This window comes from Corvus hawaiiensis, chromosome 1, assembly GCF_020740725.1.
Source record: "Corvus hawaiiensis isolate bCorHaw1 chromosome 1, bCorHaw1.pri.cur, whole genome shotgun sequence".
Classification (NCBI taxonomy): domain Eukaryota; kingdom Metazoa; phylum Chordata; class Aves; order Passeriformes; family Corvidae; genus Corvus; species Corvus hawaiiensis.
The window spans coordinates 21,714,926-21,732,160 of NC_063213.1; the positions used below are offsets into that span (position 1 = coordinate 21,714,926).

At 39.5% G+C, this 17,235-nt stretch overlaps 1 protein-coding gene across 2 annotated transcripts in view; it reads right to left on the bottom strand.

Moving 5' to 3' along the window:
• Positions 1–5,063: 5,063 nt before the first annotated feature.
• The window catches only part of TGFBR1 (transforming growth factor beta receptor 1), a 35,006-nt gene continuing 22,834 nt past the window's right edge, over positions 5,064–17,235 (bottom strand). Inside the window, exons 7-9 of one of the 2 annotated variants that reach the window (XM_048295960.1) lie at positions 11,596–11,720; positions 10,814–10,944; positions 5,064–9,432 (exon numbers count right to left, since the gene is read on the bottom strand). In XM_048295960.1, coding sequence (XP_048151917.1) covers positions 9,307–9,432; positions 10,814–10,944; positions 11,596–11,720 — 382 coding nt within the window. In that variant the 3' untranslated portion in view covers positions 5,064–9,306. Of the gene's footprint in view, positions 9,433–10,813; positions 10,945–11,595; positions 11,721–14,981; positions 15,798–17,235 lie in introns of those variants that run through there. The other variant, XR_007201956.1, reaches the window with a different exon arrangement.

Consider the following 17,235-nt stretch of genomic DNA (forward strand, 5'->3'; position numbering starts at 1 on the left):
TATAAAGTTCCTGTACTCCAGCTTAGGCTCAGTAAACAGGTCACTGGAGAGATGACACCTTCCTGAACTTTGGCCTATATACATCACATCCAATTGTGCTCAAAACTATAAGGAAAAACAACCTCATGAAAACACACAGTCCTCCCAGGGACCAGACCCCTGCCAGAGCACTTCTGCCTCAGGAATCAGTCACAGACGAGTCTTGGAAGCTCCTTAAACACCACTGCTGCTTCAGAAGCCTGCCTTTGCCTTGGGCGGACCGGCTAATTTTTCCAATACCACTTAGATAAGGCATGTGGCTGCAACTAAAACCCTCAGGAGTGCAGAAAAAGAAAATCTTCAAATTTCTTCTAAATCTCTTTGCTTCCTGATCAAATATGAATCTGCAAGAGCTCAGTCACCATGTGTAAGTCTTGTCATAACCCAGGACTGTATTAACCTCTAAATGAGAAATTCAAACAAATCCATATCTATAAATACTATAATTTCTCATAATTTATACCAGGGTGTAGCTGCCTTAGGAATCACGCCTAACAGATGGACACTGAAGGAAGCACGTGTTGGTATATATTGAAGCTAAGGAGCTTCAAAGTGACATCACTGGTCTTTTGATTTGATTCTACTTTTACCTCTATCTTTTTGGCTTTCCTATGGGCTGTTGTAAACAAAGTATTCTTTAAAACATAGATTTTAAGAATTCCAACCAGAACAGCTTTCTATCTTTTCACAGTTAAAACAGGGATGACATGGTAATGATCCTTTCACCCCAGATAACACCGAATGATCTCTAGTCTTGTTATCCCTCTTCCTTTTCCACCTAAGCAATTTCGTTAAAGGAATTCTATCTAGCTTGAGTTCAGATATTTTCCAGGATGGTATCATAAACCAATACAGAGGTCTACTTCTCTACGTCACTCCATGAAATCTTGCAATCACAACTTATTTCAAACAGAAAGTTATATAGAAGAAACAGCGCATTACAGTTTGCTGTATTTTACTGTACACTTTAGAACTGCTTTATGTGTAAAAATTGAGAAGAGGTTTTGAACATTAAGGATGCTGGAGTCACAGTCCATATCAATAAAGATGTTTTACTCTGAAAACTTCAAGCACACAACAGAGATGTTTCACCCTGTAAATCTGGAGCAGTAAGGGGCCAAAGCAAAAGCAAAACAACCACGTGTGAGGTATTCTGTGTGAAGGGGTGCACAAACAAGGGAGCTTGTGTCAAGAATGGTCGGTGAGAATTCTTCTCCCCTCATCCACAAAAATGGTAGGACTTCAATGTGGGCGAGACCCACTGCTGGGTAAAATTTCTCAGTAAAGTCTCCAAGAGCCAGGCTGTACAAAAGGTAAGAAAAGTTCAAGAAATCAGAGAAAAGGAACCTTTTCAAATGAACTAAACCAAAACAACTGCCTCCAGCTTTCCAAGTGGCTTTCTGACATAGAGTAGGAAGTGGAACTGTGGGGAGACAGGGAGAACTGAGTGCCAGTGACTCAGCACACACGATAGCAGGCAGAATTTTGCATTAGCTAAAACAGAGGGGTGAAGTAAGCAAGTGAGCAAGATGAGTGCTGGAGTTGTCTTTCTCTATACTACAACACTAAATACACACAAAATGTGACAAAGAAATACCAAGATAATTATTCCCAACAGAGAAGATCCACTGGATGGAAAAACCCCCAAGCTGTCATTCAGCTTCTAAAAATGAGTGGCATGATGTGAAAAACAGTGACACCTAAACATTTATCAGTTGAACCACGTATTAAATAAGTTCCTTTAACTTCAGCAAGGTTTCAAATGGTCTGAAGAAAACATCTGTCTTTAATTCAAAGGGTATCACGTATACTGCCTGTAGCATAAATTATTTCTTTTTAAAACAATTGAAAATTATTTTCAGCTGCTGAATGCAACATCTTTGGAAGAGGAAACAACAAAACACACATCTGGCCACATAAAACTGCAAAAATGGCTGCAGCAACACATCATTACGAAGGAAGAAATCATGAAGAGCCTAAACCATGTAATATTGCTTTTGTGCTAGAACTCAAAGACTAGCAGAACAATGGACACAGACAGGTTTCTTTCCTGGAACTTTTCTTTAAAATGTCTTAACCATTTGTAGAGTTACACTGAGATTATCTGTATGCAAGCTTTCAGGTAAATTTTACCACGTGAGTTTCCTCAGTATTGTACTTCAAGCCTCCTGCAACTGCAGCAATAGTAAAGGCAGCAAAACATCCACCTCTCCTTCTCAAGCATCCTCTTCACTGAGGAACCAGAAGAGTTGGGCTTTAGGAGAGAAGCTGTGAGCTTACTGTACATACTGACAACACAGCCTGGAGAAGTTAAAAAAGGAATGCTGTAATATATTTTTCTTTGCACTATTCCCTTCTCCTTCTTGAAGTACACAGAATCACAGAATTGTTGGGGTTGAAAGGGACCCCTGAAGATCTCTTAGCCCAACCCCCCTGCCAAGGCAGGGTCTCCTAGAGCAGGTTACACAGGAAGGTGTCCAGGTAGGTTTTCGGTGTCTTCAGTGAGGGAGAAGTTCAGTGCTGTTCAGAGTGTTTAGAGAAAGGGCTGTGCTTACCTACTGTACCAGCAATGATACGAGGCTCAGGAGGCTGCACGCCTGTGATCATGTGAGCCTCAGCACAAGGAGGCTTTGCAAGAGATGGAAATTAGCAATTTGACAATATTATTGGAGTGAAGAGACCAACAGTCCATGGGCCTTTCAGACCTCGATAGATGGAAATTAGGATCTCTGTAAGGTCTAATGTCTCCCGATATAAAAATTTAAAGCCTTCTAACATCTAGTGTGGGAAAGAGTTACCTTTGCAAAAAAAAAAAACACAGCAAAGCAGTTTCCTGAACAAAGGTAAGAAAAAGGTAGCTCATTTTCATGGAGAATTGTCCAAAGAGGTTCAGGAACTGAATCTCACTGACCCTTCAGGTAACAGCGACAGAAAACTCTCTTCCATGGAAGGAGATGTAGGTCGAGAGTCCAAGCCACAGGAGGGCAATAACGAAAGAAAGCACAGCCTGATTCCACTCTTTGGAAACACATAAGAATCAGACAGCAACCATGGTATCACAGAATTCTTGCCATTTTTACCCCATTACTATACTAATTAAGAGTTCGAACACTGGAACTACACACGTTTCCCACGCCCACAGCATAAGGGAATGGGAAAAATGCATGAATGCAAATTAGCATCTGGGGATGTCCAGAGCAATAGATAAGCTATTGAAACTCAGCCAACTTGGAATTTATCACCAACTCTTGTTTTACAACATCTTAAGACTGTTACTTATTGCCTCTGCTTTCTAGGCTTTTAGATATTTAATATAATACCACAATAAATAGAGGTAATGATTTCAGGTACCATTTCATCTCAGAGACTGGGGATTTAAATCTTATTTTCAAGAAACTCTGAGGAAGACTTAAGGGTGTGGGTTTCTTGAGCACTACTGGATTTTATTTGCAGCCCAGTCAAGTTGACAAAGGAAATGCTGTGCCAACATATCATTTTTTCCAGCCTGGAAGGCTTGGGAACAATTCTAGCCACTCCAAGATAGATCTATGAGACTCAAAACAGCAGCCCCTCATGTCAGTAAGGGAGTTTGCAGTGTGAGATTCTAGTAACTCTTCATCAGCAAAACAATGAACACTGCTAGTTCCAGCTGAAACGTTATGGCTTGGCTGGATAGATAAAGAAAGCTAGTAAGAGCACTGAGTGAGAAATTTGGAATTTCTGATTTCCTATTTAAAAGGAATCTATTTTCTGCCAGGACCACCCTTACGCTATACTACAATTACTGGGTACATCCCTGTACATCAGTTACCAATGCCACAAAAATTGATAAAAGGAAAGTTGTAGTACTTACTTGGTACTGCATAGAAGTGGTTTGTTCATATACTCTTTAGTTATGCTGCACCTACAGAAAATATTCATTGCTTGGCTGCAGTGGGTGTTAAAAAGAACCCCTTTCAACAGTCCCATGCTTTAAAAATTAAAAAAAAATTATACCAGGCAAAAGAGCCAGCTGAAATTCTGCCACTCTTTATGCTGACTTGCAATCCAAATCAGCATGCAGATCTCCTGAATTCAGTGTCTCCTCTAAAGTGATCCTAAAACACCCTCCCATTTAAGTTACTTGTGGTAATTGTTTGTTGTTTATGAATTTGCATTTGTTAGACTCAGGCCCTCAAAGCACGAAACAGAGAAAACTACTTAATGAAAATGAATTTTGAGAGACAGCAACATCACTATGCTAGTTCCAGGCCACACATTTCCTCTACTAGTAAATACAGTAGAGGGATTCAGGATTGTACTGAGTTTTGTTTGCTTACCATGGTAGCAAAGGCCTTCCTTTAGCCACTCATGGGAGAGGGATGTGTTCTCAGCCAAATAATCACAGCTCCTGTAAAAGCATTTGAAAGGAAGGCAGTGTTTTGACATAGCCATAGGCTTTCTCTGGACACCTTATGGCTTCTGATTGCGGAGAAAGTTTGCTGGAAAAAGTGATTTTGGCAATTCTGTCTGAGCCAAAACTTACGTGAGGGCAAGATGTCCTATTTTTGTTGTGTCTAAATCTCCACTTCCCTTCAGAAATGTAGCACCAGCCTGAAACTGAGTTTTGCACAGAAACAATCCACTCCAACACAAGCTCATTTTACTTGCTGTTCTGGGATACACTGAGGTGCTGAGCTGCTGAAGTAGTCTAAAATCCTCAGCAGCTCTGTTATTTCTATGCAAATATAAAAGTAGAGAGGACACAATTTGTCATTACTGGTTTTGTCCAGGAGATGAGAGACATCAGCAAGGTTCTTATACCAACATTACTATAGGAGGCAAGGAAGAGCAGGCACTTTGTCATTATGTGCACAGATGAGGTGGATTGCCTCGGCAGTAGCAAATCTCTTTAGCATTTTTGTACTAGAAGAAATTCCTTCTGAGAAATGAATTCACAGTAAACCCACATTTTAGCAGGTAGGAACATCACACACAAATCCATATCTTCCTGCAACTTCTAGTTCTGAAAGACAACTCGCGCATTTTGAAAAAAGTTATTTATTTTCACTGCTTTAATCTCTCTACTGTAGTGTTAGCACTTAACATAAGCATCCACTCTTCTACTGTCCTATTTACAATCCATTGAAATGTATACTCTACAAATACAATACATATTTTCAGAAATGTAAGGGAAATGCACATTTTGGTAAGGTTTAAAAAAGTGACACTCATCTGTACAGGATCCTCAAATCATCCAAAAAGTAAAATTTACAAGGCAGTATCCACACAGCTATGTAAGGGCAGGTGCTACAGTGACAAAGCAGCAAACTTGCTAATACAATAAAATACTGAAAATTAAAGTGTTTTGGGGCACCAGATATTACACTTAGTACCACTGAAGTTGTAAATTTAGTAATACCCATATTTCTAGAAACACGAAACTACAAACCTGGAGAACATTCTGAAAAATATTAAACATTATATACACATGAGGTAAATGTACCTTGGTCTTTTAAGAGGTAATTTGAGTTTAAAGCAACCGATATGGTGAAGGGGTTTTTTTGTTTGTTTTTTAAACAAAATGATTAACACCTTGCAATCATTTCAATGGCACAATATAAACAAGGAACTAACTAAAAGGTGAATTTCATGGCAGTCACACTCAGAGCCATTACTGAAAAAATAAAATAGCCTCTTACTTCATTTGACACCTTCATGTCCCCATATAGTCAATCCCAACGTCTTTATCTATATACAAAGTCTTTCTTAGGACTACAAGCAGAACCATTGGAGGGTGACAGTGTGTCATACTTGGAAAGTCTGCTTGAGAAACATCCCAGAATTCCAGCTTTTAAGGTTGGAAGGTCCCTGAAGAATTCCAGCATTTCAAAAATGACATTTCAGGCTTTTCAGCATCAGACCATTTCCAGTGCTCCTTGTTCTCCATGTCCATATCCATCTGGTCACAAGTCTGTAAACCAAACTGAGGCTTCAATGCTACTAAAATGTAAAGTTGATTAAATCCACAAAAATTAAGTGAATGTATAATGTATGTAATATTTACAATAAACATTTGCATCAGTATTAATCAGAAACTGTTTTGGTATATACTTGAAATGATACAAAATTAATATTTTGAATGCTAAAATATTTTGGTCCCCCTGGATTTCCAAGAGCAGATCTGGTGATATTACAATCTTAATTTAAAAAATACTTATGTGTACCTGTGTCCATATATATAAGATATGATCTTACACAGGTAACATTTAAAGTTACATAATATATACAGACACAGCCTTTGTAAAAGGTGTTCAGTTCATATAATGGAAAAGAAGAACAAAGCTTGAAGTTGTGGTGTCAGAACTGAGGATACATATAGCTCTATTCAGAATTTTCCTGTTCTGCAGCCCAATAAGAATGATAAGGTTGTTCTAAAACACTATTCCTTATGTCATACACTGTATCAAGCATCCTTCTGTGTTCTGTTTTTGCAAGCTTCTATTACAGAGCTAAGTTTTGAACAAAATAAGAACAGTTGCTAGCAATTCAGGAGAATGAAGATTTGCAGGTGGTTGAGACAATATAACACATTTATATTGTTGACAGAATCATCTGTGTGCCATGATGCTGTTCATCTGCCGTACATCCTCTTTAAAATGCAACAGAACTGTTCCTTATATTTTAGGAAATTAAATGTTATGCTGATAAGGTTTTGTGGGTGCTAAAAAAGCCACTAAAAATTATTTGATGAATTATACTGCAAGCTCTCCTGTTACCATCAAAATTACTATGGACAGCTGAGGCGCTCCAGTAGCCTGATAGTTCTGAAGTAGGAGCTGTACCATTTGTATCTATGGTAGGACCCCAGGACACCTATGAAAATTTGAAATGTAACAAAGTTACAAAATAAAAAATTAAATTGCTAACTAGGAAGCCTTTGAAATTAGCTTGGAAATCCTGACCTATTTTCATGATGACCCATTTTCTTCAAGTATCTCTACAGATACACAGAACTTGCTAGAGAGGCTGCCAAGTAGGTAGGCTTGGGAGTTACATTATATTCAAACATTTTTTTTGAACAGTCATAATTGAAAAACTCTGTGGTGCACAACTGTCCAAGTGCATAAAGGCATAGCTTACTTCAAATACCTACATGAAGTATTTTTTAGTCCAGCTTTCATTGACAGAGGCCTGAAGCACATAAGCCTGACTTGTCAGATAATGCTAAACAAACATAAGCATGACAGCTGTACCTATGTTTAAGCCTAATCGGTTTCTAAGAGCTTCTCTTATTTTTCCCTTTTCTCCTGGATACTGTCTTCCAGTATGAATAAACTCATCCATTTTGTGGTTGAAAAAAGCATTTCATTATTTGCAGTTCAACCTCCAAGGATCTGTAATTCTGACATCATTTAAACCTATCTCCAAGCAAGCAGTAAGAATGTGGAACAAAAATTAAGTGTTAAGGCTTTTCTTGGGTAAGGCTTGCCTCACCTATGTAGCCTCCTCTTCCTGGGCCCCATTCCTCCTCCTGCTTTAGCTGCCACACATCACAGGCCACGGAACAGAACCTCGATTGTGCTGCTGCCAGCAACCACCCTGCCACTGCCACCATCTTGGTGAGAAACTCTCAGTGGGTTCTATGCTGAGGGATGAAAAGGAAGCTAAGCTAAAGGTTGGCATGTGTGTTGCGTAATGGGATGGGTATTGATGTGTTCTGGAGAGCGGCAGGTTAGGCATATTAATTACCAGGCATATTTACAAACTGAAATACTACTGTTTTGGACGTTAAAGAAACCAAAGATCAACCAGACTCTCCCTAAAATTGCAATTAAAAAAATATCCTGGTAACAGCAGGTCTTTGTTGTACATTTGGGCAGGAAGTAATTCGATTTCCAAACAAGTTTGTGAAAATCTTATGATACCCTTAAAAACTCAGGGAAATCTTGACTAAAGCCATGCATGTTCTTCTGTGTTCTTATGACAACACAAGCCACCATAAGCTTTGTTCTTCTAACTATGAAGAGGATTGCTAGAATCCCCTGGCATTTGTATCCAAAGACCTGCAGCTCACCACCTTCTCTAGCTCACCAACTTTGTGTATGAGGCACACACAACATACATGCACATAAAATTTATAAGCAGCTTTGACTTTTCTAGTACAAAAGCCCAAATAACCTTTCTATAATTACGGGTGCGCTTAATCCTTGTGTAATTGCAAATATTGTTCTTTGAGCCTTAAGACCCAGGAGAACTGCACAGAAAATATGCTTTTCATACTTATTTAATGAAGCAAAATCTCCCTTAACATTTTACTCTTTCTACTTTTCTGAAGTAGATAGGTACTTCAAGCATTTTAGAAGTACCACTTGATAAAAAAAATTTCTATGTAATTATGACTCATAACTTGGCAATTACAAAATATGACAGTGAATTTACTAGCTTACACTATTTAAAACTCCTACAGTGGTTTCAATAGTCAGATTTTGGTAAAATTGAAGATATTCCATGAATTATGTACTCACGGTTGCAATGAGTGAGAGTTAGATCTTAGCTAGGCAAAGGAACAATTTTCAACTTGAAACCAAAAGTACCATAGGCTTTGTACGTCCCTACTATTTTGCATTAAAAGACTCAAAAGTGGCACTTACTGGTGTAATACAATCTATTTTGAAGGCAATGTAATGTTCTGAAAAAGTGGAAAAAGCCCAGGAATTATGTATAAAGTATAGTTGCATAAGTTACGTTCCCACAACTGAATGAGGTCAATTTGTAAGTCAAGGTAAGAGTCCAAAAGATACACTACCTTAATAGCTAGCAAGGTATATACTCCAATAGTACATTCACAATCTGAATCAAGGAATCGAGACAGTGGTTCAGAATAGTCAATGTACCGGGCAGGAATAAAGTTGCTTTAAGAGCCATCAATGCACTGTAGAACAATATACTGAACCAGTTTCATTTTAGAAGTGACCTCCTACTTTTAGCACAGTTCACTAGCAAAGACCAGCTATCAACTTCCCAAATAAAAAATTATAGATTAATGAAACTAGAGTACATGATGTTTTGTAAGTAACCTGGAAAAGAGGTTCATAGTGCACAGAAAGACCCAACACAACTGTTTAGCACATCCACAAAAATCCTAATAAGCGACGTTCCTATGAAGTACTAAAAGGCAGCAATATCCTTCTGTTCCCCCAGTGAGGTAGAACAATTAACCTTCTTAAAACGTCACTCTGGTGCAGATAGGGATTTTTACAGTGTTCTTCGGTAGCAAATCCAGGATTACATCTTTATCCCCTCCTGTTGACTAAGTTGTGATAATGTTTTCTTAATGCGCAAAGCTGTCAGCCGAGCGGCTCCGTTGGCATACCAGCATTCCCGCATAATTTTTGCCATCACTCGTAATGCCTGGGAAGGAAACACAAGTCATTATATGCACTGCTGTTCCAGTGTAGCCCATGTAACTGCTGCTCTGTCTTAGCCTCTTCAGGCATTTCTGAAGTCCACTACTAGTACTACAGCTGCATGGGACAGTATGCTGTTTAAAAAAAAAAATTCTTACTTTATTTACAGAAAAGTAAAACTCTCTAAACACTGTAGAGCAAACCTGATATTTTTCACTAGACTTTTGGCCCATGAAAAAAAATATTTTAATGAAATATTAGTAGCTTGTCTGTACCTGTTTTCTGAATTTTCACATCAGACAAAAATACACTGTTTTTTATTGTACCTGCAGCTAAGGAGTTATTTCAATGCACAGCAATTAAGTTTATGAGCTGTCTTCCTCAAATTGAAACTCTGTAAGGATTCTAAAAAGTTATGGAGTCTTTTTATCCTTCAAGCATCCATTCTTTGAAATCTGAATGCTTCTATGTGTTATTTGTAACAAAGCAAATAACAAATATGGCAGATGAAATAAAGTAACAGCTCTACATTCTAAAATACCATGAAAGCTGTATTACATTAGTCATTTAAATCCCAATAACTTCCCGTCTCACAGTTTGTTGGTGCATTCATCACCTTTCTCTCCTTCCTGTGCACCCTTGCCCAACTCTTATCTCAGCTGTGCATTCGTTCCACACATGCCACAGCCCAGGTTCCCTCCTCTGTCCAAAGCACCTCATTCCTATCAGTGCCTCCCTGCTCCTGTAGCCCACTGCAGCTGTTCCCCCAAGCTGTGAGTCAGAACGCACTGCAGGTAGCCCTCGCTGGGCTCCCAGAGCAATGCTATACAGTATTCTCTCTGACCAGTTCAGGTCAGCTGTCCCGCCTCTGCTCCCTCATGCTCTTGTCCACTCCCAGCCTAGGTGAGAAACAGAGAATGCTTGAAGCTGTGCAAGCACCGTTCAGCAACAGCTAAACCATCAGTGTGCTATCAGACTATTTTGGTCACAAAACCAAAACACAGCATCGTGCAGCCTACTATGAAGGACATTGACTCAATGCCAGACAGACACCGTATAATTTATTTGCAATGATGCTTCCTGCATAATGTAGTTCAGACTAGATCTAATTTATATTAGCATCACCTATGCTTCACAGGAAAGGATCCTAGAATCCTCCATGCAGAGTTAGCTATTGACTTCTATGAAATTACATTTAATATACATAATATACTAATGTATAACCAAGGAACAATGCTTTTAATAAAGCCATAATGATTAGAATGAAATTAATTAAGTTCTCCTAGAAGCAGCTCTTCTCCCTTCAACAATAAGCATTTTAAGCCACTGAAATCACTAAAAGCTCTAGTGTCCATTAAAGCAGCTTTAGCAAGGTTAGTTAATACCTCACAGCTCTGCCATCTGTTTGGAATATTGGGCCTTAACTTCTGTTCGCAGACAACTTTCCTCATTTCTTCAACAGAAGGGTCTGAAGGAACGAGGTCATAGTACGGCAACTGGTAATCTTCATGGATTCCTGTAATAGGTTGAAAATAGCTTAATTTTAGCTAACACCAGATGACATATTCTTCTTTTTTTATTGTGTTCATTATCAGTACTCTACCAGTTTTTTGTTTTCATTTTTAAAAATTACATCACAACGACTGAGAAATAAATAAACAAAAATCCTTAACCATACCTTAGGAGTGTTTACATTACCCTTTAAGGATCCAAAATTTATAAAAATTGGAAGAGAGATAAGCTACATCAAGTCTTTCATATGCTATACTAAAAGCACGCTTCTTAAGAGCACATGGTTTATAACAGTATGCTTCATTTGAAATAAGGTACAGATGTTATCTGAACACATTATAGCTAGGTCTAGTGGCATTTGCCCCTCGCTCACAAGAATATTAAACTTTACCCCTTTTTCCCCTCTATGTAAATGTTTAGAGAAAAAATTAACACAGACAAGAATATTTCCTATTTTCTTCAACAAGTATGGTTCGTCAGTCTAGAAAGAGGTTGAATAGACCAGTTATCATTTACAGGATTAACAATTAGAAAGTCCGAGATATACTGGCTATTACTTTGCACTGTTTTTTGAGCAAACTGTTTTCAGAACCTGAAAAAGTTTAAGTTACTTCTAATTCCTTAATATGACCCATTTTGTAAAGTTGCCACGTACCGCCAATTGAACACCGCCGAGCTATTTCCCAAAACACTAATCCCATTGCATAGATGTCTGCTCGTTTGAATGACTCGAAATGTTTCATATTTATCGAATCATCTAGAACTTCAGGAGCCATGTACCTGTTTGCAATTAAAAAAAGAAAAAAAACAGATTTAATTTCATAAACACTTAAGAGTAGAAAAAGTTCAGCACTAGTGATCAGCTCAAATCCAAAATAATGTGTTTTTGTGGAAAAGGAGATAAAGGAAAAACTGCTTCATTAAGGTTATCCAATCAGAGACCATTCAATGTAAAGGGATAAGTAAACTGAGAGGAACAAGCAAAGAAGTAGGGGGAATAAGTAAAATGTGAAACAATAAACAAGTAGAGCCATAAACCTGATAGACAAGGGACAACTGAGACAGCGACAAAGACTGAAAGTCTCCAGTTCCTAACTGATAGGCTATTAAGAAACTCCAGGCATAGCTTTGTAGAGGTGCAGTCTGGATGTTGTGACTTCTAATAAGTGGGAAACAAGAGGAACACAAAGATTGAGGATATTCAAGGAAGGCCTGTGCAGCTATGCAATGCTTATCAAGGAACATTTAGGAGAAAGGGAACAGACGTGCAGCAACAGAAAAGGGTAGCAAAAGGGCCAGTTGCATAAGAGGTTGTCAGTCTGCACATGCTCACCAATGTATCCTATTTTATTAAATTCTAACTACTCTGTGCATCTCACTCTCAAGCCCACGCGCACGCATTCTCTAGGAACTGTGTGTCAGCAACTGGAGGCAGGCATGAGTCCATTCAGGTCTAGCAACTGGAGCAGCAAAGGGATGAAGCTGAAACTAGAGAGAAGGAGGGGCTCAACATCATTAGCTGGAAGGGCAACTACAGATCCTAGGAGCACATCTGTAGGAGAAAAGAGCACATATCTGGAGCTACTGTGGGGGGACCAGTGTGCATGAATTCTGAGCCAGCAACTGTAGTCTGACAGAAGGTGAAGGTGCCAGCAACTGGAGCAAATGAGTAGGTCTACTTAAGCTACTGAAATAAGACCATGTATCACAGGCTTCATGGTCACAGCTTACATATACATGTGTGTACCTACATGGTACACAGCTTACCAGCTACAGGGGAGAAAGGGGATGAGAAAAACAGAATAAGGGTCTCTCGGCACCAGCAACTGGAGTGGGAGTCACAGGCTGTAAGGTCTGTGTGGCTGGGTGCCAGTTGCTGGGCTGGGCCAGAAGGTTTGCATTTCCCCAACCCTGCACAGCTGGTGTGCGGGGCTGTAATTCACTAGCAACCTTCAAGCTGGTCTAGCCAGCACCCAGGCAGCCCAGGCAGGGATACTTGCCAGGGCAAGAGCCCATGCTGGTATTTGAGGGAACCATGCACAGAGGCATGCGTACATCTGCTGTTTGCTGCTGTGCAAACAGCTGGGGAGTATGAGATTCATGGAACACAGGACAGAGCATTAGACACAGCAAGCCTTGGATGGATGGTTGAGGGGCTCATAAACATGCATGGAGTTGTGAGGCTGCAGAAGGGAGTACATACTTTCACTAATGAAGTTCAAGCCTGATAGCTGAAGAGAAGGAAGGAGACTTGGCTGTCTATACTTATGTTTTATGCAAGTTCTGACAGTGTTTTATGCGGGTGTTGAAGACAGCACATGGTGCATAGCAATCTATATAATCAGCCGTCAGTACGGTGTGTGTCTGTGTATGACTGGTTGGATCCCAAGGAAGAAAGCAGCAGCCACATCCATGGGCTTCAGAAGAGCAAAACCTGAGCCCTTTGGGACATACCAGCTGGGCTCCAGAGGTCAGACAAGAGGAAGCCCCAGCTCCTGTAATCTGACAAATTATAGCAGCCACTTAAAACATCCCTAACTCAACTAGAGCAGGAATAGATGTGAAGTGCTGGTTAAGAAACCAGCAATGTTAAAAATTTCTTGAGAACAAAGTCTCACTACCATTGTAGTACCTGATTCTTCATCACACAGTCTGCAAGTCTCACCCTAAACCACGCCAGTCATTATTTTTAGTAGTAAATCCTATTTGGATTGCAAATTAACAACTGTGCTCACCGATTTAGTTAACCCACATTTCCTGCAAGAAGAAAAATCTGTAACAAACTTTCCCCTAAGAAACAAGGCCTGAAAACTGATCATGGCATCCAAGTGGTTGTTACCTTGTTTAGTTAATAAGTCTGATGTGGGAACATCAAGCAAAATAGAAGTGTGGACCTTACTGCAAGAGCTATTGACAGCAGCACCCCCACTGGCTGTTGGTAAGAATGAACGGTATTTGCTGCATCAAGTCAACATCAGTTGTAGCACTGCTCTCTCATTCTGGTAGGGTTCTGGCAGCTAAATCCAGTATATGATGTTTAGCAGAGTTCAGTGTGTTTCTTCGCATCACTGCCCCAGCAGTCTCAAGCTGACATATCAATGAAGCAGGCCAACAGTGGCAGTGTTGACTGGTAAAAAAGCAACGTGCAGATTACTGGAGATGAATACAGTGCCAGGCAATAGCTCTACCTCTGGAACAGCCACAGAAGCCTAGGCACGATTTCATTTAATCGATATCACAGTAGGACTTTCTTTTCCAGTACCAGGGATGGTAGGCAGAATACAAGACACACTACTTAAAAGAAATTTCAGGACTATCACACCTTTCAGAGCTCCCTCAGTACTACTGTGTCTTACAGAAATTACACAGATACAAGGAAGCAAGATAAGTACTATCAAGATAAGTAAAAAAATGCAACCAATAGCTGCATTTGTTCTGAACTACCCAGAACTTCAACAAGGTTTGCTGAGATGAGAGTTCTCCTAAGGCATACAAATTACTCACACGTAATAAACACAGCACAAACAGAGGACAACTGTCTGAAGTTGAGTGTAAGCTTTACTTTGACAGTATTTATTGAATGGAAGTGGAGTATTAAGTATTGTTGCAATCTTTGACATGGACAAGGCTCAAATCGTTCTGGTCCATCCATATAAAAAATGTTTTAATCAAGAATGCAAGATTGTGGTGAATGTCTTAATGCTCTCCAAGGATTTTGCATTACTGGACACTCATGCTACTTCATGAGCTTGACACAGTAAGTGATTATCTTGGAGCCTAGCAGAGAGAATAGTTGATCTATCTTAAGATGACACAGGGATGAAAAGAGTGATGGACCTCAAAAAACAACAAACCAAAAACACCAACCATGGTGCAAGATGTCAGCCAGAAACATGTAAACAAGCAGTAAAGGAGATTGTCTCAGCTTCTGTGAATCATCCAAAGAATGATTCACTTTTAACAGGAAAGACCATAAGAGGCCTGAATGTGGCAAAAATTCCCCCCCACAGTGTGACTTCCATTGGCAAATTGACCTCTTACCATGATCCTCCATCAATGCATTTAGATTGGCTTCGGCTTCCATGATACAGAATGACTGCTCAGAAGGCCTGAGAGATTATTGCTGGAACAAGAGAGGCAAAAGGCAAGGAGGTCGTGTAGTGAGGTCAGCAGATCAGCCACTTCATGGCTGTTAAACAAAAGGGAGAGAAGCAGGCATCTCCTTGTCAGCTTATGCGTTGGAAATGCATTGCTTGGCAGAAACAGTATCTTAGGTTCTGGAGAGAGCAACTCTATTACACAAACTCTGACCTTCTGAGCAAGGTCTGCAGCTCAATATCATCCAAGAACAAAAGGATAAGTCTACAAAGAAGTGTACCAAGTATGTTGAGCATGGTTTTGCCAAACTTTGGGTGCCTGCTGACCTCTTTCTCCCATCTCTTTTAGTCCAAAAGTTCAGTATTAGTAGTCTAAATTTCTTGTACAACATATACGGAGCTTGGTGTCATCAAACAGACCCATACACAACATGTTGTGTGGCATCTCCCTTCATCAAGCCTATACTCTACCAGGTAGAGTTTTGCCCATATTTTGTTTAGGTAAACTTCAGAGAAGCACCTATGGCAAGAATTTGCTGCCAAACTTCTTTTAAAACACAACCTATTTGAACTATCAAAAGTAACAGCTGGGCCACACTTCTAAAAATAAATAGAAAGAGAATGAGGGTTTTTTTACTTGCCTCAGGGAGTGAGAGAGGGATTCTATTTCCTTCTCAGTTTAAAGCTCATGTTCCCTGCTTTATGTTGCAGGCTGAGCTGTGAAAGCACACAGTTCACACCCTCTGGTAAAGCTAAGCCTCTGAACAGAAAAGAAATAAAGTCAGAAAATTCAGTCAGAAAGAGGGATCATCAGTTTGACTCAACACCTTGATCACTCACACAAGAGTAAGTTTGCTTGCTCCCTAGACATACATTTTTACAACCATCATTAGAAAAATAAAGACTTTTTCAAATCTCCCTGAACTTGTACACAGATTTTCCATGTGCAGAAGAGGTACCTGCAGTGGCAATCAATGGGAGTTAAAACTGTCATTGAAGAGGTAAGACTTGAACTGTACTATGAAAAATTAATCAGAGGTGCAGAGTTACTTACTTAAGAATGCACAAGAGGGAGAAGAAGGATCTAAGCCTTTTACAAGAATGTGCAATTTTCAGAGGGGTAGAAATGACTAATGTCTTTAAAAGGGGAAACAGATTTAGCACTCCTGCTGCCCACTGCAGCAAGCAAGAGTTGCTACAGATTTACCCTTGTGAAGAAGCATAAGGCAGATGAATAAGGAATTTAATAATGCCTGTGCAAGAAAAGATCTGGTAAGTGGGATCTGCAAACACAGCTGAAAGGATGCTTTCTCCAATGACTAGACTAAAGAAAGTAACTGGTTTGTACATTGTTTTTCTTTGCACGTAGGTGTAGTAAAATTCAAAAATTACACGTGGCATGCGCCCTGCCCCCAGCTAAATTTGCAACGACAAATTCCCAAGAAAGCCTGCTGTTTACTGGAGACTTTGAGAAGGAATAATACCCAGTACCTTATAGTCTAGGAGTAGTTCAGAAAATAAATCTTATCTGACCATTTGTGTAGTATTTTTAAAATTGGCAAAGGGCTAGTACAGCACAGCTTTAGAACAAAGTAACTTCAGCGATATGTGTCAGTAAAACAAATTTTCAGTACATGTTCTAAAAGCTTTGGTTAACTGAGCCTTAAAATAATGTTTAGGGGTTTTTTTCTTTCCAAAAAGACACAGCTCAAGGGGAATCCTAATTCACTGTAAAACCGCGATCTACCCCCACCCCACAGTATCGCTTACTAAAGGAATATCTAAAAAAATTTTTGATATATAAACTGGAGACTGGACAACATCAACACAATTTTCTCCAACACTGCTAAGCCATATAGGCTTGGCTCTCATGCTTCTCCATGAGCAGTGTCCAAACTCCAGTTTGACACAGCACTGAACCTACAGGCATCAGAAGAATGAAAAGTTGCCCACATCCAAAATGGTTGCTGAGGTTCACTGTTAGTGCTACTATCTTTGTATTCTGTATAGCTGCATGGATTACTAAGGGAAATTTATTTATAACTTCCAGTTATTATTGCCTGAAGGCTCACCAATGATAAATTACTGACAGTAAGTTTTATTGCACTTTTGCTGAGTTAAACAGCTCTGAATTCTTCTGAGGGCAAGAAAAACCTGTATTTCCAAATTCAGAAAAAGCTTTTAAGAGAGACTATATT